A 23,023-nucleotide genomic window follows, 5' to 3' on the forward strand; every position below is an offset into this window, starting at 1 on the left:
CTGCACATAATTAAAACAAAAGGCTTATGAAATATTTAGCCTAATGACTACAACATGCACAATTTTGTATTCTACTCTGCTCTGGTCTATTCTAGTCCATTAAAAAATTAGTTATCCACAAAAGTGGTTGCATTCTTCAGTTTGAAAAAAATAAACTCCACTGGATTAGAGGGGTATGCTTTTTGGGCAGAAGTTTTTAAAACTTGTTATAATGATTTTGGTTATAAACTTTTATAGATGTCTTTTCAAGGAATACTATCTATGAGAGAAATACAGTCTGAACAGAAGTTCAAGGATGATTCTATCAGAGACAGATGTTTGTATTTACTAAAGACAAGGATTTGCCAAAAGTTTGTTTGATCAGCCATTGCTAATGTGTCCCACAAAAACGATGACAAATTCTTGAACCTCTTTTTTTTGTCTCATTCTTTATTGTTAAAGTCGTGTTTTTTTCAGACAAGTTGCAATCCAGTTTAGATTATGTTTTTTTTTTTAATTTTAATTTTTCACTGCATGGGGTCTTCGTTGCTGCACGCAGGCTTTTCTCTAGTTTCAGTGAGCGGGGGCTGCTCTTCGTTGTGGTGTGTGGGCTTCTCATTGCGGTGGCTTCTCTTGTTGCGGAGCACAGGCTCCAGGTGCCTGGGCTTCAGTAGTTGTGGCATGAGGGCTCTGTAGGTGTGGCTTGCAGGCTCTAGAGCGCAGGCTCAGTAGTTGTGGCGCACGGGCTTAGTTGCTCCGCGGCCTGTGGGATCTTCCCAGACCAGGGCTCGAACCCGTGTCCCCTGCATTGGCAGGCGGATTCTTAACCACTGAGCCACCAGGGAAGCCCTAGATTATGTTTTATGAGGTCTTTAGCCTGTATCTTTTACGGGAACCTCCTTTGATGGAAGGATGCTTCTACAGAGGGTTTATCTCACCTATTTTGTGTACATTTTTAGAGCATTTCTTTCTCTCTTTTTACTTTATGGCAGGTCGCTCATACACAAAGGTAGAGAGGGAATAATATAACTAAATTCACGGACCCATCCAAAATTTAACAACTAAGGACATTTTGCCAATCTTGTTTCAGCGCTCCCTCCCCCATACCCTCTTTCTCCCCTTCTGCCCCTGGATAATTTTAAAGCCAATCACAGATATCATGTCATTTCACTCGTAAACAATGCAGCATGCATCTCTGATAAGGGCTTTCTATTCTTCTTACTGAAGTGTGTATATCTATCTATCTATCTATCTATCTAGCTATCTATATCTACATATATCTATGTAGATATGTATATGAAATATGTGTTTTTCTTTCAGTGTGTAGTAATTTGCATTTTACTCGCCTTTGGGAAAAAAACAATGAGGCACCTCCCTAGCAAGTGAGCTATGTGTTTGGGGGTGGGGGTAGGGAATGAGCCTTGCCCCCCCACCCCCCGTTTCCTGGCACTGGTAGATTGGCCGTAAGATGGGTCCCACCTGTCCAGTTGTCCTTGTAAGGCAGAAGGTGGTTATGGGATTGCAGTGATCTTACAAGATGGGTCAAGGGGCTGGACAGGGCACACAGCTAAGTACCTCTGGGGCCACAGCTGAGATTCCTCGCCTGCAAATTGGGGATGAGACTATCACCTTCAGGGCTGTTGTTGAGGGGAGAGATCAGTACATCAGTACCCCTGACGAACCTTAATTCACAGCAGGTGCTTCCTAATTCCTGCCCACCCCACCCATCCCAGCAGACCAGAAAGATGGAAAATTGAGTTATCAGTTTAACTTGGGCCTAATTGATTTTTTTGTTGTCCCCCAGAACTTTATGCTTTTTGTGCCTTTGCTGTCAGAGTGCAAATGCAATTGTGGAAGGGACATTTTTCTAGGGAATTAGACTTTTCCCAAAGATCTGAAGTTGACAGTTAAAGAGTTGTTATCAGAAAACTTCTATACTTGATCTTTTTTTAAGTCCAAGTGAGTTTTTATCTCTAAGTAAATTCATGCCTTTGGAAAAACTGTGTCGTAGCATCAGTCACGTTGCATAATTTCACTCTCAACTTGAGTGTAAGTTGCATCATCGGGGCTCTGTGGGGATAGGGGGAGGAAGGGGATTGGCTGTGGGCAGGGACATAAGCTTCCTCACAGGCCTGGTGGGTGGATCCTCTCCCCTGTGCCTCCCCCACTGCAGTTTGTATGTCCAGAGCTGTGCACAGCATATTGAAATCATCTTAAATTTTCTTTTATTTTTTTTCTAGGTATTGTCAGAGATACAAAAAGAGTTATTAGACTACAAAGGAGTTGGGATTAGTGTTCTTGGTAAGATTTACTTTTGGATTCTGTGAATGTCCAGGATTCAAAGGGAACCAATTAAAATGCATCATCAAGCCTAGAATTTCTACTGGGTCTTCCTGTAGGCCTTTGTAGATATATTTTTAAATTTTAATAACTTCCATAGCATGTTTGATCGAAACAATTTTGAAAGCAACATAAATGCTGGTGAGGGGTTTATATGTCTCAGCTTACTGTCGCATCATTGGTTTTTGCTATGCATAAGATCTGAGATCAAAAGATCCTGTACATTTGCATTAACAGTGCCCAAACATTTATAAAATTGCTTCACATTCATTTTACAGTTTTTGCTGTTCTTAAACATGAACTCATTAATGTTTAAAAGTACACAAGCCTTTTTTTGAAGATCTTGCATGTTAATAATTTCATGAAGTTTCTTTGAGTTCTAAAATTTACTTTTTTTTAAATTTAATTTTCTTTTTCTTTTTTGATATTTCCAAAGGCTACAGACTATTAAGAGACTGTGGGTTTAACTGTGTGCTCATTGCTATTAAATTTTGTTCCTGTGGATCTGGCACATGCACCTAGATTTCTGTGAAGTGAGAGCACAGTGTGGAATTTTGTGCTGTTGTCCTAAGGGCAGCCTTTGCACACAATTCCTGTTTGTGAGAAAGATGTGAGTAATCAGAGACCAAAGGATAAATTAGTACATGGCTCATTCAGTGAATATTGCCACTTTTGAAAAATCATTCTGCTGTGACAATAAGGTTAAAATGTTTGCAGTTTGAAAATCAATTTGGATTTTCCCTTAATGTAAGTGTGGCCCACAATTTGAATGGAAAATAACTGACATTTCCCGTTGTTATTTGATTTGTAAATTTTGTAGTTACAGCTATAGTTAACTTTTGTTGCTTTGGTTTTGAACTGGAATTTTTTTTCTTGTTTATCTTTCTTTCCACAGAAATGAGCCACAGGTCATCAGATTTCTCTAAGATTATTAACAACACAGAGAACCTTGTGCGGGAATTATTGTAAGTTTAAAATTTTAAAGACAAAATTGTGTTATTCTTGTTTGGTAATCCATATACGTGGGTGTCTGTTGCATTATTTTCTAGACTCTGCTGTGTGTTCAGAATATTCTATTCTTACAAATAATCTTGTTAAGATTCTCCCAAATTCACTAGATCAGTACATAATGCTTTTTATTTGTTCCTCATCCTGGATTTGTATGTTTATTTTTATTTTATGTGGTTTTTCCAAAGATTTGAAATCATTGTATCTGGGAAAGATATTTTTAGCACTGTGGAAGTTAAACTGGCTTAAAAGGGATTTAAATGACAAAGAAGTGGTCATCTTTGTCAGCATAATTAACTATAACTTAGTTCACTGGCTTTTAAAGTATTGCCTCATACAACCTGTCAGAATCAACTCGTGGGGGAAGTATTAAAAAATTCAAGTGCTGGGTCCCTTCCAGACCTGTTGAATCAGAGCCTTTGTAGAAACTTCATTTTTAACGGGCTCTTTGGGCAATTTTAAGGGTTCTGAACTCTGGGAACTGCTTCTCAAATGAACTGTCCTAGTTATCTGCACTGCTTTTCTTACCCAGAGGAAACTGTGTTCTTAAATAGATTGTTGCTTAAAGGAGAGGTTTTATATATTATATAAATATATTCACATAGACATATGAATAGGGTCATCTTGAAAACAAAACATTTTTTTTTTGTTTTTTTTTTTTCTGCTCACAAAACTAGTGAATGTTCATGGTGGAAAGTTTAGGGAAAAAAGAAACTCACAAAATCAACCATAATTATCCATAACCCCACCAGTCAGGGGTAATCACTGTTAACGTTTTAGGGTCCATCCTTGCATTATTTCATTAACAAAATTGGAATTATACTAATTATTTAATAACCTTCCCTTTAAATTGCATTGATAAAATGCTTCAGATGGGGCGGGCTTGGTGACATTTTTGTGAGGAGCCCTCGAAACCCGTGCTAATGTCCGTGTTTGGAGCTGGTAATCATCTGCTTGGCTTAGCATGCCAGGGCTGCCTGCTGGGTCCCTGTCATGTTCACAGAACAATCGCATCCTTCATGGGGTGGGTACTTGGAATGTTGGCTCAAGAGATGTGGCATTTGACCCACACGCCTGTGAGCCTTTCCAGCTTGAACTTCTGGTTCAATTTATGGGCCGATTTCTTTGTACCCCTGTACCTAGACCTCTGTCTGGTGTCCTTCCATCCAGTTCTTGGCCTTGTTCACTGCCCTGCATCTGAATAACATAAACCAGGAACGCTGCCTTGGGCTGCCATCCTCCCAGCTGCTGAGAACCTCATGGTTAGAGTCTCCTGAGACCTGTCTGCGTGCTTTGCTAGCCTCCTGAGCCCTGGATATAGGCAGGCACGGTTCAAAACCAGATATATGCACACCATCCCTCGTGTTGGCGAGACCAAGACCCTCTCACATTGCCCTGCCCTTTGGTGCTTTCCTTACACCTCTGTGCTGGAGCTCTGTCCCTTGGCCGTCTGTGTAACCTGTTCCCAAGCTCTGACATTGCTCAAAGGCTTGGGTCCAGTTTCCCTGGCTTGAGCTGGCCTTACCCTACTGCCTGTAGCCATGCCAATCATCATCTTAATTTTCCATGTTGCAATCAAATATTTTTGCTGTTAATCTTGATATATATTGGGTAGGTGATACATGCTTAGGTCTAAAGGATTATCAAAGATCCTGTACAGTGTCCACCTGGTTCATAGCATGGACCAGCACATATATACTTTTAGGACTTTTGGTTGCAAGTGACAGAAGCCCAACTCTTGGCTTACGCAAAAAAAAAAAAAGAAAGGAATGTATTATCTCATATAACAGAAAAGTGCAGGAGTGATTTAGGAGCTCACATGATGTCAGGAAGGTCTTTTTCTCCATCTCCTGGCTCTGCTTTTTTGTGTGTTGGCTTCACCAGATGGCCACCAGTGGTTGCAGGTTTAGCTCCTATGAGTTCTTTCTTTCCCTCAATAGAAACAGCTCCTCTTTTCTAGAAGTCTGGATCCAGGTCTCAGAACCAAACCCCACTGGCCAGCTTGGGTCACGTGCTCATCCCCAGGAGCTGGGATTGGCCACCCTTGAAGCAGGTGGACTGAGAGTGGCAGCCGGTGCTTCCCTAAAGGAACAGCAGGGTGTTACTAGCTCTGTCCAAAGAGTAACCATAAGCTTCCACCACAGGGCCCAGTAAATATCTGTGCACGGAATTGAGTAGATAAATGACTGGGTTGGGGAAGGCAGAGATGGGGCTTGACCATCGTTCTTGTAGTGTATCCACCCCAGGGTAAAGTGCTGGAAGAGCATCACTCATTCTCAATTTTTGACCCTGTTTACTGTCACCTCTGCTTCTGCCCAGAGCCATTCCAGACAACTACAAGGTGATTTTTGTACAAGGAGGTGGGTGTGGCCAGTTCAGTGCTGTCCCCTTAAACCTGATTGGCCTGAAAGCAGGAAGGTGTGCCGACTATGTGGTGACGGGATCCTGGTCAGCTAAGGCCGCGGAAGAAGCCAAGAAGTTTGGAACTGTGAATATTGTCCACCCCAAACTTGGGAGTTACACGAGTAAGTGCTGGGAGCTGAGCTGGACAGTGAAATGCTGGCTGGCAAGTGGTCCCTCCTCAGCTAGCAGGTCACCCCTGCCCCGGGCAATCCTTTCGTCCCCTTGTTGGTAGTTAGTTTGATACCATTTAGATTGGCTGCCTGTTCCTGTTAAGATTACTAACTGGCTGCTGCAGAAAGAGTATGCCTAGGCTGCTGACTTAGCTGCAAAGCCCAGGGGCTGGTTTGGCTTTAGGTATGGCTTGATCAAGGGCCGCCAACAGTGTCTCCCGGTTCTGGTGTCTTTCCCTGTCTCCTCCACAGTCAGGAAAGCTGCCCCCTCCTTTTTAGAAGATGGCTGCAGCTGCTCCTGACCTTATATTCTCCCACGTTTCAATGCCTTTGCTCATGCATTTCCAGTAACAGTCTCATGTCTCCTGTGTCCCATTCTGTATCAGTCAAGCGGCCTTGCCTGAGTTGCATTGTACCTTCAGGGCTGTGGGTGGAATTGGTTCTACTGGAACTACATGGGCTGAGAGTCGCGGAGGCTGACGCCCACAGGAAACTGTCAGTGGACATAGGATGGATGGATACTGGGCAACAAGGAAAAAACCCAAATACCACGCCATTCTTGAAGACTATTTGCCCCCCATAACAGTCAAAGGGGTGGGATGGGTCATCCCTTTAGGCTGTTGGTGGTGATTGTAATGTAAGATGGATAGGGTGCTTTCACTTGTGAATGCTCTGGGATCTGTCTTCCCCTGCTAGGGGAGGGGTGTCATTCCTGGTTGCCTCGTATCTCCCTAAGGAAAGAGGGGAGGAAACGTGTGGAGTCCCCAACTTGTCTCCTGTGATAGAAATTCCAGATCCGAGCACCTGGAACCTCAGCCCAGACGCCTCCTATGTGTATTACTGCGCCAATGAGACCGTGCATGGAGTGGAGTTTGACTTTATCCCTGATGTCAACGGAGCAGTGTTGGTCTGCGACATGTCCTCAAACTTCCTGTCCAAGCCAGTGGATGTTTCCAAGGTAGAGTGTAAAAGAGGCCTGCGCCAGCGGGGGGCGGGGCGGGGGGGAACCAGCCTCTCGGTTTCTCTAAGGACATTTTAATATATACCAGAAAAGGGAAAGGCTGACAGTGTTGGTTGTCAGAATGTTTACGTCCTGATGTTCCCAGCCCTGTGTTAATTGTCGTCTCCCAGGGGTCCCACTTGAGTCCTTGGGGAATTCATCTGCCTCTGAGAGTGGCACTTAGAAAATTCTTTTGTCAACATCTTGGAAGTTATTTGCTGTCATCAAGGAAAGATGTGCATTATCCAAGCTTAGGGGGCTATGAAGGAGCCCCACCTTGCTTTGTACCCAGCTCAGCTCCAAGAGCATGGACATGACATGTAGATTGCTGAGCAGCTCCCCAGGGTGGGCACTGGGAGCAGTGCCCCAGGTGCATGCCATGGGGGGTACAATAGCTGTAAGGAATTTAAAACAAACTGACTTAAGAAGTAGTCTGCCTTTTAAAAAGTTGTGGTAAAATATACTTACCATAACTTTACCATTTTAACTATTTTTAAGCGTACAGTTCAGTGGCATTAAGTACACACACACTGTTGTGCAGCCATCACCACCATCCATCTCCAGAACTTTTTCTTCCCAAACTGAAACTCTGTCCCCATTAAACAATAACCGCAGTCCTCCCTCCCCCCAGCCCCTGGCAACCACCATCCTACTTTTTTTTATTGGTCTCTGTGAATTCGACTGTTCTAGATAACCTCATGTAAGTGGAATCATGCAATATTTGTCCTTTTCTGTCTGGCTTATTTCACTTAGCATAATGTCCTCAGGGTTCGCCCATGTGGTAGCATGTCAGAACTTCATTTCTTTTTAAGGCTGAGTAATATTCTGTTGTATGGATGTACACATTTTGTTTATAACCTGCTTTTTATTTTCACTCACCATGCACTGGCAATTCTAAACAAAGTTAACTATAAAATACTCCCTGTCGAGCCACACTGTTCCCCCCTCCTCCCACTTGGGATGCCTCTGAATTTTCCTACAGGTTTCATGGGGAGACATGGAAGAGGGTTCTACATCTTACACGAAAAAATTTCCCAGAGTATCTTTAAAATTTTTATTTATTATTTATTTATTATGTTTATTTTTGGCTGTGTTGGGTCTTCGTTTCTGTGTGAGGGCTTTCTCCAGTTGCGGCGAGCGGGGGCCACTCTTCATCGCGGTGCGCGGGCCTGTCACCATCGCGGCCTCTCTTGTTGCGGAGCAGAGGCTCCAGACGCTCAGGCTCAGCAGTTGTGGCCCACGGGCCCAGCTGCTCCGCGGCATGTGGGATCCTCCCAGACCAGGGCTCGAACCCGTGTCCCCTGCATTGGCAGGCAGACTCTCAACCACTGCGCCACCAGGGAAGCCCCCAGAGTATCTTTAAACATCTTTTTTTTTCTAAAATTTCTTCTCTCTCAGGCAGCTTGTCCCATTATTTCTCAGTATCTTCTGATTATCCCTTTATACACATATAAATGGATAAAAAAATTGATTTCTTTAGGTTACCAAGGACAGCAGCCTTATTTTAAAGATGGGCTTGGACGTAGAAAAGAGGTATACTAGAGTGAATACAAATATAAGGTCTCCACAGTGATGGGTTTGGGCTGGCCCCTCCCTGGAGAGAAGGATCAGACAGATTTGTAATCTGCAGGCTCTGAACTCTTGTGTATCGATTTGCTGTCCCGGATAGAGATTCCTTTAGAGAAGGGAATGCACTCCGAACAGGATTAAAATAGAGTCACTTCCTCATAAAAATTGTGCTTTGGAAGGAGGTTGGGAAGTTTGACTACATTTATGAAAAATGACCCAGTGCATCTAGAACAGCAGGCTTTCTCTTTTGCAGTTTGGTGTGATTTTTGCTGGTGCCCAGAAGAACGTTGGCTCTGCAGGGGTCACGGTGGTGATCGTCCGAGATGACCTGCTGGGGTTCGCCCTCAGAGAGTGCCCCTCGGTCCTGGATTACAAAGTGCAGGCCGGAAATAACTCCCTGTATAACACACCTCCCTGCTTCAGGTAACTCCAGGGTATGGCTTGGGGACCAGTGAGGAGGTCTCAGTATTTCCCATCAATACTAGTTGACTTTTTAAAGTAGGGCATGATGCCACGAATCAGTGATCTAATAGCCCAGATATCCTATTAGGATTCTCTGCCCAGCTCACCTCTCCCTTGTCCCCCTCTGTGCATTGTTTGATCAGCTTTCCTTGCCTTTCTTTTGGGGTGTTTTTGTTTGATCTTGGTAGCCTTGGTGGTTCACCATTAACCCAAAAGCTTTCTGCACATGAAGTGTCATGCTTGCATCTCAAACAACCAGTGCGGCTTTGGAGAAGGACTTTCAGAGGCCGGACTACTGGTCTTTTTCTTTCCTTACTGGGTCTGCTTGAAGCTGGCTGCCTGGCATCGAACACAGCGGCTGGAACAAACACCTCTCTGGTTTTTCACCCAGTCTGCAGGGGTCCTGTTAGCCTGGCTTCCCCTTATCCGAGTGAGAGGCTGCATTACAGCACTTTTGGGGAGAGTAAGGATACCCCACCGTACAGTCTTTTAACTCCCAGACTCAGGTAGCTTGTGAAAATCTTTGTGACACCTAGGATTTAGCAATGGCCTGAGAGATTTTACTACTAACAAGCTGTGTGACCTTGGGCAAGTTGCTTAACCTATCTGTGCAACAGGTGTCTCCAGGAGTAATTGGTTGCTGTGAGGATTGAATGATTAATACATATGTATAAAATGTGCTTGGTGAGTGCCTGGCTCTCAGTGACTTATACATGTTAGCTTCTGTATTATTATTGTGGTTTCTGTTTTATCCCCAGCCTTAGCAGCAGGGATAAAAGAGCCAGAGTTTATAGATTATCTTATCTTTCCAGGGCAGCTATGATGTAAAATAGTCATGTGTATGACCCTCTTAATCTCCCAAGCACCCTAGGAGGTGGGTACTCTTATTATTATTCCCATTTTGCAAGTGAAGAAGCCAAAGCCATACTTCAAGAAGTGGCATAGCCAGGGTTTGAACCCAGGCGATCTGGCTTGAGAGCCCAGGTGTGCACACCCTGTATCTTTGTGCTCTTCACAAGCGAAACTCTCAGTGTGGGCTTGTGTTGGAAAGATCCCATCTCTGGAGAACGGTTGGCTGCTGGGAGTCCAGCTCTCTGAGTCTCCCGGGTTTTCCAGGGATGGTAGAAGTTCTCTTAAAAGAGCAGATGAAGAGGGGTTTGGGCCCTTTTTTTTTTTTTTTTTGATTTATAGGAGAGATTTATTTGAAGAAATATTACAACATATAAAAACTACATAAAGTCTTAATTTCCACTCATACAGTGGTAAATTTGATATAATGCATCATAAAAAACTTTTAAAATCCAGAACGGACAAACTACTGCACAGTCTCATCACTAAGTCAAATTAGTTGATGAGCAAATCTCACAGAAGAGCTTCATGTCAGCCAGGGCCACAAACACCGTGTACAACACCTCTGAACTGACAGATTGACATGTTAAAAATACAACAATACAGGCCGCGGCTCCGTGGGGTTGGGGCTTTGTTAGAGGTCTCCCTCTGAGGCGCTGCCTGCAGGAAATTTCTTCCACGTAATTTACCAGAGGAAGAAAGGAGCTTTTTCCAAAGCTAGAATTCTGATGGAAATGTTTGCTGGTTTTCTGTGCAGCTCACATGGGCCGGCGCAGCTCCCCGCTTTGTGTCCCCTGCTTTCCTCAGAGCGCGGAGGGGGTTCCAGTGCTTGCTCTCCTGGTCACCTGTCGATCCCACGCTGTTTCACCCCGGTTGAAAGTGCTTCTGAAGTGCCTGGTAGGGATTGGGGGGCAGGGCTGAACCTGTCTCACCTGCCCGTCTTATCTCAGGGGTTTCTGGCAGTGGGAAAACCCGTGACCACCGGCCAACTGGGAAAGGAGCACTGCCGTGCTGAGCGGTGCAGGGCGGCTGGGGAGCCTGAGTGCAGGGCCCCTGGAGAAGGAGCTTCGGCTCCAGGCTGCGAGGTGGCAGGAGGTGGTGGGAGGCGTCTGTCCTTACCTGTTAGGACGTGCAGCCAGGGCCTGGCTTGCGGGCAGGTGAGTCTTTCCAGGGGGGCAGAGGCCACCACAGCTCCACGAGTGAGATGGTGGGAGAAGGCAGGGAGAGCCCTGGCCCTGAAATGGGGCCTGAAACGGGGCTGAGCACAGGCTGGAGAGCAGGGGGAGCTGTCCTGCCCTCTGGCACCTTCTCCATGAGTCACCTGGAAGTACATTTTTAAAAACTCTAATAGATATATGTTAAGATGCAGTCGGTTAATATTAGAGTGAAAAATCAGCAGAAACAGTGAGAAAGCAGGTCAGTCTGTCTAGTGGGAGATAAAAAGGTCTGGGGTCAGACCTGGTGGGCGCTGAGAGAAAGTCCTCCTGTGAGTGACTCAGAGAGGGTCACTCCCCTACCAGCCCCTGTGCAGGCTTCCACCCCTGGCCCTGACCGGTCGGGTCAGCTGGCCAACCTGGGCACCTGGAGGTGGGGCACAGGCTGGGGCAGGGCAGATACTCCCCGCTCAGAGCCTTCCTGCCCGAAGAGTGGGCTCAGCCAGACACCCGGAAACAGGGGTGGAGAAGGGGCGAAGTTTCCTCTCCAGACAGATCAGAAGAGTGAACACTGAGACCACCTCGGGGCAGGATTGCTAATAGTATTTGATCAGAATCATATAAACGTGGAGGACGAAAAGGATTGGGTTAAAGGTATTCTGACCCAAGACACCCCTTGGTGTCTTGCTTTCTTTTACCCCGAAAGAAGAGAAAAGGAAAAAAGTAAGTCTGGGGGCTTCCCTGGTGGCACAGTGGTTAAGAATCTGCCTGCCAATGCAGGGGACACAGGTTCGAGCCCTGGTCCGGGAAGATCCCACATGCCGCGGAGCAGCTAAGCCCGTGAGCCACAACTACTGAAGCCCGTGTGCCTGGAGCCTGTGTTCCGCAACAAGAGAAGCCACCGCAGTGAGAGGCCCTCAGCAACTAGAGAAAGCCCGTGCACAGCCACGGGAGACCCAACGCAGCCAAAAAATAAATAAAACAAATCTATTTAAAAAAAAAAAAAAAAGTAAGTCTGTATAATTGAGTAGTTACCCTAAATCTATGACTTGAAAAACTTAGATTTCATTTGGGGTACTTCAGCTTTCAAGATTAGAAACTTGTAGCTCAGGCAGTGAGAACGAGCAGTGCATGGAGAGAGGAAGCTTTGTGCAGAACACTGTCCCCAGGCCCTAGATGTAAGGGGGCAAGGCGCCCAGAACACTGCAACTTTGTATCACATGGAAGTCCTTGAAAGTGTCCCAAGTTTGAAAAGAAGCTCTTTTTTTCCTTTTAAACTCGGAGCCAAGTGACCACAGGCCCTGGGCGGTTTGAACTGAGCCTTCCTGTAGTTGCCTGTAGCCCTGAGCAGTGAATTGGGGTGGAATAAAGGACCGCGTGGGCGTTCTGTTTAACCCTTTAGTGGAACGCACTAAGCCCAGTTCATGGACAAGCAAACTGGATGCCTAAACTTCCCTTCTAAGCCCACAAGACATTTTTACTTACCACGACTAACTAGCTGTAGTGTGAGGTAAAGTCACTAATGAGAAACAAAATGACCCCACTGACCCAGGCCGCCTTACTTATCAGCATAGGAGTGTGGGCTGCCAAGGGGGCCTAGTTCTTCAGAGCAGCCAGGGAGAGTTTCCCGGGGAACTTTCTGGTGTGCTTTTCTAATCCCTAGTGCCCACAGAGTATTTCGTGTTGCCTTAAAAAATTAACACATGGTCTTGGCAAAGATTCCCGAGGCGAGCAGAGCCTGCGGGGTAACCATTGTTAAGGGCTTGCTGTGTAGGGCATATGCAAACAGAGCCGTATATTTAATTATGCAGATGGAACTTTACCATATAGGCTGTTCTGTGAATCCTTTTTTTCTATCCAGTAATGTACTGTGAACACTGCCATGTCAGCTCAGACGCCTGCCTTTTTTCCCCCTTTGAACTGCTGAGTGATATTCCAGAGAATGGATCTGCTGTGATTCATGTAGTCATTTAGCACGCAGGCTGAGACAGTGTACCTGCCCTGTGTGGGGCGGGGGCATTTTAGAAGTGAAGCCGTGCATCAGTTAAAAGTTAACCCTGATGAGTGGGGACCAGGTTTCAAAGCTGCATAAGCATTTTAGGGCCCCTGTGTCTTGAAGGTTTCGGATTGTATGGGGGTAGCAGCACGAGTTAATAATGTGTCGGAAGCTCCAGTCGACTCACAAGGCCGGACATCCTTCCCCTCCAGGGGCATCTGGTCTCCAGGAGAGCCTTTTTCATCTGAGCCCCCTACCTCACGCTGCGGCTTTGTAGACCGAGGCTGAAGGTGCTGGTTCTGGGCAGCGTGTAAAATGGGTGGGCTTTCTGCTGGCTGTGCCTGCTCGGATCTCATTAAGATGAGCCAGAGAGCGTGGGCAGTGAGTCTGGGCATGGGGGTGATTCACACACCAAGAGAGAAGTGTGTTGGTGCTGAGGTCTGGCTGGGACTGTGGACCTGGCCTGAGCCTTTGCTGCAGCCTTGATTTGATGAATCAAATAGCAGCAGCTTGGGAGCCCTGGGGTAACAGAGCTGCAGGTAGAAGTGAAGCTCGGCTTCCAAAAAGAGCCGTTGAGCAGGCAGGCATCTGCAGGTGGCTCGGTGTGTTTGGATCGTGTGGCAGGGTGTGTTTCTGTGGTCTGTGGGGGAGTGAGCAGTTTGGGGTTAGGTGGAAATTCGAGAGCACCTTACGGAACAGAGAAGTGGGAGGGCAGCACCGCATCTGGAACACATGCCTACACGTCCACACACGCGCGCGTGTGCTGTGATGCCCCCGTGGCGGCTGCTCTTGGCAGCTGTGTCTGTGTGGCTTGGTGCCAGCCTGCCTGTCCCGCTGGCAGGTGAGAGAGTGGGTGAGGGTCCTGGAGCCCCTAGTAAACCAGAGGCCTTTGCTACTGTGAAAAGAGCTGGGGCTTTGGAGTCAGACCAACTGGGGTTGGAGTCCTGGCTTCCTCAGCCACTTATTAGATGACTTTAGCCAAATTAAGCTGTCTGAGCCTGTTTCCTCATCTGTAAAGTGGGATAATGGCAGCTCTGGCCTCGGATTTTTTTGATCAATAAAAGGGAGAGTCCTGGACCGCTGAATAGTCCTTCCCTTCTCTTACTTTCTTCTTTCTCCTTTGCCCCTCTGATTTCGCAGTCTTTATCCAGAGAGCTCCAGCCGAGGCTGTAAATTATTCAGAGGCTGTTTTCTGCTTTGAGCTCCCTCGCTGCTGCCCCCAGCTGCCGTTTCTCCTTCCTCCCAGGGCTGTCTGGGGAGCCAGGCCGGGGAGGCTTCCACAGGGGCTATCGCATGGCTCTGGGTGCTGGCTGTTCCCTGCCCAGTGCCCACTGGGCAGCCCAGTGTGGGCTCTGCTACCTTCTGGGGTAGAAACGCCGGGATTCTCCACGCACCTGGAGGCAGTGAACGAGCCAGTCAAGTATCTTGGGCTTCCCTGGGACAAGCTTCTGGTGTTCGAGTGTTTTCCCCTCCCCACCCTGTCATGGTGTTAGTAAGTAAACGAGGAGGCAGCTGTGTCTGGGGGTCCCTACCCCAGATCTTTGCGGCACATTGATGCTCAGCAACTATGTTTGCACAGATTCTTGTGGGGGACCTTTGTCCCACTCAGAGAGAGGCCATAGCTGAGCACGGACCTTTTCCACACTCCCAGTTCGAGGAGGATGGTCTCTTTTCCCCGGGAGACCTCTGCTCCTGTCCCGTGGGCTTTCAGTGAGGTGCACAGAGAGCCCTCAGCACCTTTTTATTTTTTATTATTTTTTAATTTTTTGGCTGTGCCGCGTGGCCTGTGGGATCATCGTTCACTGACCAGGGATCGAACCTGTGCCCCTTGCAGTGGAAGTGCGGGGTCTTAACCATTGGACCGCCAGGAAAGTCCCCTCAGCACCCTTTTAAACAGAGGGGCTTTCAGAATATCACTGGGAAAACCATCCGCGGCTCTTCAACGTCTTGTGTTTTGGGCTTAGTTTTGAGCACTTAACTAGTAAAGATACTACTAACTACAGCTGCCATGTGCCAGCCCTGCACTAAGCACGTCACCCAACCCATTTCCTGCAGTCCCCACAAGAGCACTGAGGTCTCTAAGTGACAGAGTTGATATTTTGGCTCGGTAAACGATGCACCCAAGCTCTATGAAGGGCCGAGGTGCAGCGGGTCCTCCCGGAACCAGGGACCCGAATCCCACCCCATCTGCACTCCTGTGTCTCAGATGAGCCTCCTTCAAATGTTCCTTGTCGCTGTTACCTCATAACTCACCGTTTCCCCAACACACAATCCTGCCTCTTCTCATTCCCAATTCAGAAAAGCCTATGGAGGGCTCTGATTGGTCCAACTCTGAAACCAGCGGAGCAAGGGACCCCGCTGGGTCCTCCTGCTGGGTGGGAGGGTGGAGTTAGGAAGAGCAGGGCAGCTAAAATGCTGGGTGTCCAGCGTCGGTGGGTAGGCCTCCCTGTTTGCAGGTGGGAAAGTCGAGGTCTGGATCTCTGGGCTGACTAATCCTGGGTAGCCTGTTAGGGGCAGCTCTGGGACTAGAGTCAGGACGGGGACTTGGAGCCCAGGCTCTTAGGCACTCTGCCAGCCTGCCTCCGCCCGCTGGTGGGCTGTGCGGCAGGGCTTTGCGGGAGGAAAGGTGAGCACTGTGCTTCCAGCCTTCCAGGACTGCAGGGCCCAAGACACGGGCACCTGGGAATAGAAAATAAAGAGCCAGTGGTAAAAACTAGGGGAAGTGTGGGCGTTCAGAAAGTGAAGAGTTAACTGGTAGGGGTGGGGAGCTAGGTGTCTGAGGATGCTTGTGGCAGGGATAAAATGTCAGCAGGGGTGGAGACAGGGAGCTGTGTTCCCGGTGTCATGAAGAGTTTGCGTTCGGGCTTGGGCTGGACAGGTGGGCACTGATGTGACCTCTAGAGAAGAGTCTAATTAACCCTCTTTTCTGAATGGCCCTCAGGGGCCTAGAGTTGGGTTGATCTTCGTGTTTGCTCTGTGACACGCTCTTGTCCTTGGTGTACACATGGCCCACTTTCATCTTGTCTGTGTCTAAGGGTGTCTGTAAGTCTGTTTTAGTACAACTTCAGACTGTTTGCTTGGATGTCTTTCCACTTGTGCAAAGCTGAACTCAATGGATATATGTACTTTTTAAAAAATTATTTATTTATTTATTTATTTATTTAACATCTTTATTGGAGTATAATTGCTTTACAATGGTGTGTTAGTTTCTGCTGTGTAACAAAGTGAATCAGCTATACATATACATACATCCCCATATCTCCTCCCTCTTGCGTCTCCCTCCCACCCTCCCTATCCCACCCCTCTAGGTGGTCACAAAGCACCGAGCTGATCTCCCTGTGCTATGCGGCTGCTTCCCACTAGCTATCTATTTTACATTTGGTAGTATTTATAAGTCCATGCCACTCTCTCACTTTGTCCCAGCTTACCCTTCCCCCTCCCCGTATCCTCAAGTCCATTCTCTACGTGGATATATGTATTTTTTACTCTTTATTTTAGCATCTATGTCATGGGCTTGGTCCTGGAGTGGATTAAGAACAACGGCGGTGCAGCAGCCATGGAGAAGCTTAGCTCCATCAAATCGCAAATGATCTATGATATTGTTGATAATTCTCAAGGATTCTACGTGTAAGTTGATGGGGTTTTATCTCACATTTTGCCTCTTGTGAACTTAAAAATGTGTATATGCCATGTCCTTTTGGAACATGGATGCAGCCACCTTTCTCTGAGACACTGAAGTCCGCAGGAGCATGAGTTAGGTAAGTCTTCCCTCCTGCATCCCATTCCCAGGAATCCCGGGCTTTGGGACCTGTCTCCCAATGGGTGGTAACGTTTCTCACACCACAGACCCCGGGGGCAGACCACTCTCCCCAACCTCACCTCCTCTGTATGTCCCCTGGGGACAAAACACATACTTGCCGGAAGCTCTCAGCTTTACCTCAGGACTCACTGGAGACCCTTGGTATAAACACCCACTCCTGGCCCCTCCTCTGGGTTATTTACCCTTTTAGGAAAGTTTACTCTTTCGCTTATTACAGGACAAACGCTCCCATCCCAGGCCTGCAGTTGGTGAATGGAATTGGCTCTGGTATGAGTTGACTCCTAGTTAAATGTTTTTGTGACTAATTGATTCATGAACGTGTGTTGACCGCTGGACCAACGCCAGAGAACGTATGGGCCTGGTATTGATCTCTTAGGGCTGCCAGAGCAAAGTACCACTAGCTTGGTGACTTAAAACAAGAGAAATTTATTTTCAGTGTTCTGGAGTCCAGGAGTTCAAAGGCAAGCTGTCAGCAAGGCTTTGCTCCCTCCAGAGACTCCAGGGAAGAATCTATTCCTTGCCTCTTCCAGCTTCCAGGGGCTTCAGGCATTCCTTGGCTTGTGGCTGCCTCAGCCCAGTCTCTGCCTCTGCCTTCACATGGCCTCATCCTTTCTTGTGTGCCTTGTCTTCTGTCTCTTACAGGGTCATTGGATTTAGGGTCCACCCAGATAATCCAGGATGATTGATCTCATCTAGAGATCTTAGTTTAATTGCATCAGCAGAGACCCTTTTTCCAGGTCACATTTGCAGTTTCTGGAGGTGAGCACGTGGATAAACCTTTGCAGAGGCCACCGTTCAACCCCCTACAACAGGCCTGTCACCAAAATGCCAGATATAAAGTACCTAGTACAGTGCCTGGCAAACAAGGAGCTTGACAGATGATGTTTTCATTTGCTTTTCCCCACCTTGAAGGAGGGGACAGCTGTGGGAGGACCAGACTTTATGCTCTGTATGCACGTGTGTTTATACACATACATGCGTAAAGACTTACACTCATATGCCGAGCCAGGACCCCCTTCTTAGCGGCCTTTACTCTTTGGAGTTGAGTGTGTTGTAAGAAAAAATATCTGGCTGACAATAACAAGGGAATTTTCACTCTTTTTTTTTTTTTTTTTTTTTTAAATTTTATTTATTTATTTATTTATTTATGGCTGTGTTGGGTCTTCGTTTCTTTGCGAGGGCTTTCTCTCTAGTTGTGGCAAGTGCAGGCCACTCTTCATCGCGGTGCGCGGGCCTCTCACTATCGCGGCCTCTCTTGTTGAGGAGCACAGGCTCCAGACGCGCAGGCTCAGTAATTGTGGCTCACGGGCCCAGTTGCTCCGCGGCATGTGGGATCTTCCCAGACCAGGGCTCGAACCCGTGTCCCCTGCATTGGCAGGCAGACTCTCAACCACTGCGCCACCAGGGAAGCCCAAGAATTTTCACTCTTTTAAGAATTTAGTGGGCCTCGTAGGACAAAAAAATGGTGCCTCAATCCTGCCTTAGAATTGTATGTTTTACCCAAGATTTGCTAACACATCTCCATAACCATCCATGGGTGGGGTTGTACTTTTGGGACAGCCCTAACTGCTGCTGTCCCCTCTGCCCTTAAATGCCTGCCTGCTCCTATGAGTTCTTGGCTTGCAATGACACCCCAGCCACAAGCCCTCAGGGAGTCTGGCTTGGCTGAATGACTTGACCTTTGGGGTCCTCTTCCACATGCCATCTGGGGGAAGGGGTACACACTGTGCATTTCTGCCTGCTCTGTGGTTCTGTGGCTTGGCCCTTGGGAATCTTCCACTTTAGAGCCTGACGTGTGAGAGAGGAGGCCAGGGTACTCCACTAGCACTTACTGGAGCCATTGTAGCATGCATGATCAGCAGTAGATGGTCCAAGGAGTTCATGGCCAAGGGCTAAATAATGAGCCATGAGCTGGGGGCAGGGAGATACTGCTTTGGCTGGAGGCGAAGGGAGGGCTTTTACATGAGCTTGAGCCTTGGACAGGAGTAAGAATTAGGCAGAGAAGAAGGCGGAAGTACTTTTAGGAATTTTTAGGAAGGCAGGGAATGGCCTCTGCAAAGAACTGAGGGAAGAAAGTAGTGTGTTTGGAGAGCAGAGAGTGGGCTCCCTGAAGGGCACGGCTTGTGCTGGGATTGGAAAGAAAGTTTGGAAAGGTCTGAAGACATGTTTAATTCACTAGCTCATTTATCCATTCGTCTGTCTACCCATCCACCCACCCATCCACCCACCCATCCATCTACCCATCCATCCACCCACCCACCCATCCATCTACCCATCCATCCATCCATCCGTCCGTCCGTCCATCCATCCATCAAGCAGATGGCGCCTGAACACTCCTCTGTGCTAGCCTTGTTCTAGGCTCTGGGGATACCCAGAAGAATAAGTCACCTTTCCTGGCTCCATAAGAGTGTTCAGGATCTGAATGTGAGTGAGAGCACATGGCAGCTATTGTGGAGGGGAGACCAATTTTCTATGAGCTTTTGGCTCTGTATATTTCTCAGGAGATGTGAAGGCACAAAATGGGAGGACAGAAAGCATGGTGATACCTCCAGAAGAAATCCAGGAAATTAAAAACAAAGCATAGAAGGAACACCAAGAATCCCCTGAATTCTCTCCCCCCACTTGAGATCCTTTAACTGCAAGCACCCAACCTGGCATTTTCCAGAAGGCAGCCTGTCGAAGCCAATGTGGCAGGCAGGTCATCTGAGGAATCTCATCACCTTCCCATGCAAAACTCCTCATGCACTTATGAACAGCCTCGACCCCGAACTTGCATCCTCTTCCGAATAAACCTCTTTCTGGGAACTTCCATTCACCCCCTGGGCCACCTGCCTGGAAAAGGTCATCCAGCTCATGGTGTTCCTCTGGGACCTTGTTACCAGGGTCAGGAGCAGGCTTTGCTCCCTCTCTCCTCTGTGTTAGCAGTTGGACGCTCACTAGTTGTCTCTGTGTGCACTTGGGTTTTCAGGAAGTTCTTCGCTATGGAAATACGGCCTTGAAGGGGAGGTGAGCAATTAAATGAAAATGCATGTGAATAAAGAGTATGTAATATAGAGGTTAAGAACATGGGCTCTTGCACTGGGTAATTTGTGTAAAGCACCAGAAACCGTATTTGGCACCTAGGGAGCATTCCTTAAGGGTTAGCTCTTAATAGTATTTGTGGTTATTATGGAAAGCACCTAGGATGTTCCTGACACATAGTGTTTAATGTGTATTAGATATTAATTTTAATATGATAAAGCTGTTGAAGTGATCAAATCCATATCCACATCTGAGGTCACCTTTTCTCACTTTCATGTGGGGTCCAGACCTTAGGAAAGAGAGGGAAGCATGTGATGTGTCTAGTGACAACCTCAAAATAAAATAAAGCAGGCAGAGCCCTTGGCGCTTTACAGATATTAATACATTTTATTGTCATCACAACCCTGTGAATAGACAGTGTTTTACAGCAGCACAGACAGGTTAGGGTCAGGTGCAGCGGGGAAGTGGGATCAGGCAGGATAAGAACATGGGGAGAGTCGGGGAGGCTGGTTCCAGAGCCTTTACTAAGGAAACAACAAAAATCACAGATGATAATGACTTTTTTTTTGAAAATGCAGGAATCAGTGGAAAAACTAGAAATGATCATGTTCAGAATTGTGATCAGTTGTGTCTAAATATGTAAAAGTCAGTTACTTTCCCATACTCCAGAAATAACAATAAAAAACAAGGAAAGATCCCATTCGCAGTAGTCACAAAAATTAGTAAATATCTAGAAGTCAGTTCAGTGTTCACCTGAAAAAGTTAGTGCAAAAGGATAGATGAAACCTTTTAAACATATATGTTAACATTAATAAAATGTAATGTTAACATATGATCTATTAACGTATAAAGCCACTGGCAGAGGGAAAGACAGATAGGTGGAAAAGTCCAGAAACTGGTCCATGTTTACTTGAGAATTGCATTTTAAATTAGTTTTAAAGTCTAACGTGACTTTTTGTCTAATTGACTGATTGAAGCATTGATACTTCATTTAAACAGAAATTAGATATTTGCATCACAGCATACACAAATTCTAGTCAGTCGAAAAGGTGCAAATGCAACTAAATGCAAGAAGCAAATATAAAATACAGGAGAGAATTTCTGTGTAAGTGTAGCGAGTACAGAAGCCTTCCTAAATAAGCCATAAAACTCAGAAGCCATAAAGTAAAAGATATTTCATTACATGAAAATTTAAAACTTTTCTACAGTTCAAGACATAAACAAAACAAAATGACAGGCACCAAAGTTTGGTAGTGTATTAACATATAAAGGTTACTGTTGATATAGAGAAGAACCCACAAATAAATGAAAAAGGATAACCAGATTTTAAAAAGGCAAGGGGTGGTTTATAACTGTATGAGCAAACAACTCAGAAGAAACACAGCTGGTTAATAGACGAATGAAGAGGGGCCAACTTCTTTAGGAAATGCAGATTAAAACCATGAGATTTTCTTCCCCTCTGATCAGCAGAAATTCTAAAGACTGATAACATCTGGTGTAGGCAAGGGAACAAACACACTTTGCGTATGTTAGGTATAAAAAATGTGTTCAATTTTGGAGCGAGGTTTGCAGCATACATCAAAGTTCAAAACTCTGTTGCTCTTTGACCAAAGACTTCTACTTCTAGGCACCTGCCCTCTGCCAGTACTCTGCCTTGCACAGAAGTGTGCACAAAATCGGGCACCCACAAGTCCAATGCGGGATACTTACGTAACGGGGAAAATCTAGAGATAACCCGGGTGTCCTTCAGGAGGGGTCTGATGAAGGAAATTAAGATCCATCCGTAGTATGGAGTAACGTGTGCGTGGAGAATGGGGAAGGTCTGTGAGCAAACTGGGAAGATGACCCGATACGTCATCAGGTCAAAAGAAAAAAGAGCAGGTGTAGAAAGGACATGTCTATTATTCCACTTAGAAACCCACAATGTTTGTATTTGTAAATACTATATATGTATATATGTACATGTGGAAACACGCATATATACACGTATACACGTTTGTGTATCTGATCCTGAAAATGCGCAAAAGACTTAATGGCAACCACCTCTGTGGAAGGGAATAGATCTTCATATTTTTACTCTAGTTTTCCTAATCGTGTGCAAATTTAGAGTTAATTTTTTATTTAAAAGTTAGGCAGTCAGGAGAGGCCTAGTGACTCTTCTGTGGGCTTCTCTCACCTCAGGATGCACTCTTCACGCCCTTCTTGTTTCTGGTTTGTCTTTTGGAGCAGACACCGCTGAAATGAGCGTCTTGTCATCGCTTGCCAACTGCCTGCGGTTTTCTTGCGCCCTCCTAACCCTCACCACCTTGGTGAGATGCTGTTTCCTGCTGAGGCGGTGCCTTTCCCCACACACATACCCCTCTGGTACCTTGGGAAGTCCCGGGGTTTCTCAGTGGGCATTCTAGAATACTCATCCCAGAGATGCAATGGGTTGGTTTTTCAGCCACATGCATTTGGGGAAAACTGTGTTCCTATATGAATTATTCTCTTGGGAGTTCACGATTCACAGGAGCTCTTGAGACGCTCTAGGAAGTTGAGTCAAGAAACCTGTGTAGCCCTGTTCATGCAGGATTTCCTAAATGTCTGTGACTGACTGTGGCACCGCTTTTCCAGTCACAACCATCCTCATCAGCTTCTGTCATAGACTCCCTGGGCAGCGCTGCTCAGACTCTGTCCTGGAAGCTTTGTAGTCCCAGGATTACCCGCTGCTTCCACGCCCACCCGGCCCTGTGCTAGCGCTCTGTCAGCGTGGCACCTTCTCCCTGCCCCCCAACTCGTTCAGGCCCCAGGCCCTGCCCCCGCTCTGGGATTCAGTGATAACGCCTGGGAGCGGTGGCCCAGCACAGCCCACGGCAGTGCTCGGTGTGGCTCACAGGGTTTAAAACACACAATGTGAGCCCTTATTGGAACATGGGAAGATGATTTAAATCCAGATGTCTTATTTCATAATCCCCGTGTCTCTGAAAGTGGCAGAAACAGACTGGGAGGGCCGTATGTTTCAAGCAAAAAGAGAGACTCTATTTCTCTGTGGAAGTAAAGAATGGGCCCTCACAGTTAACAGGTAACGTAGGGAGTTTGTGTTCAGTCTGTCATGATGGGCCTGTTATACTCATTTATATGACCGTTGGGTCCCTATTGGCATTTGCATTTACTGCCCATGCTTGAAACTCCCCAGTGTCCCTGTCTTGGTCACGAGCCCGAATTCTGTTGACCTAGAAAGTTCTTTGTGGGAGCTTTCTAGCAGGCCTCTCC

General features: G+C 46.7%; 1 protein-coding gene across 1 annotated transcript in view; it reads left to right on the plus strand.

Annotated features, from left to right (window-relative positions):
- PSAT1 (phosphoserine aminotransferase 1) overlaps window positions 1-23,023 on the plus strand; it is a 30,388-nt gene that overhangs the window by 1,732 nt on the left and 5,633 nt on the right. Inside the window, exons 2-7 of the mRNA XM_007182298.3 lie at window positions 2,220-2,280; window positions 3,215-3,284; window positions 5,647-5,852; window positions 6,686-6,858; window positions 8,723-8,892; window positions 16,429-16,557. Of these exons, the coding sequence (XP_007182360.1) occupies window positions 2,220-2,280; window positions 3,215-3,284; window positions 5,647-5,852; window positions 6,686-6,858; window positions 8,723-8,892; window positions 16,429-16,557 (809 nt within the window). The remainder of the gene's footprint in view (window positions 1-2,219; window positions 2,281-3,214; window positions 3,285-5,646; window positions 5,853-6,685; window positions 6,859-8,722; window positions 8,893-16,428; window positions 16,558-23,023) is intronic.

The sequence above is a fragment of the Balaenoptera acutorostrata genome, chromosome 6, assembly GCF_949987535.1.
Source record: "Balaenoptera acutorostrata chromosome 6, mBalAcu1.1, whole genome shotgun sequence".
Lineage (NCBI taxonomy): Eukaryota > Metazoa > Chordata > Mammalia > Artiodactyla > Balaenopteridae > Balaenoptera > Balaenoptera acutorostrata.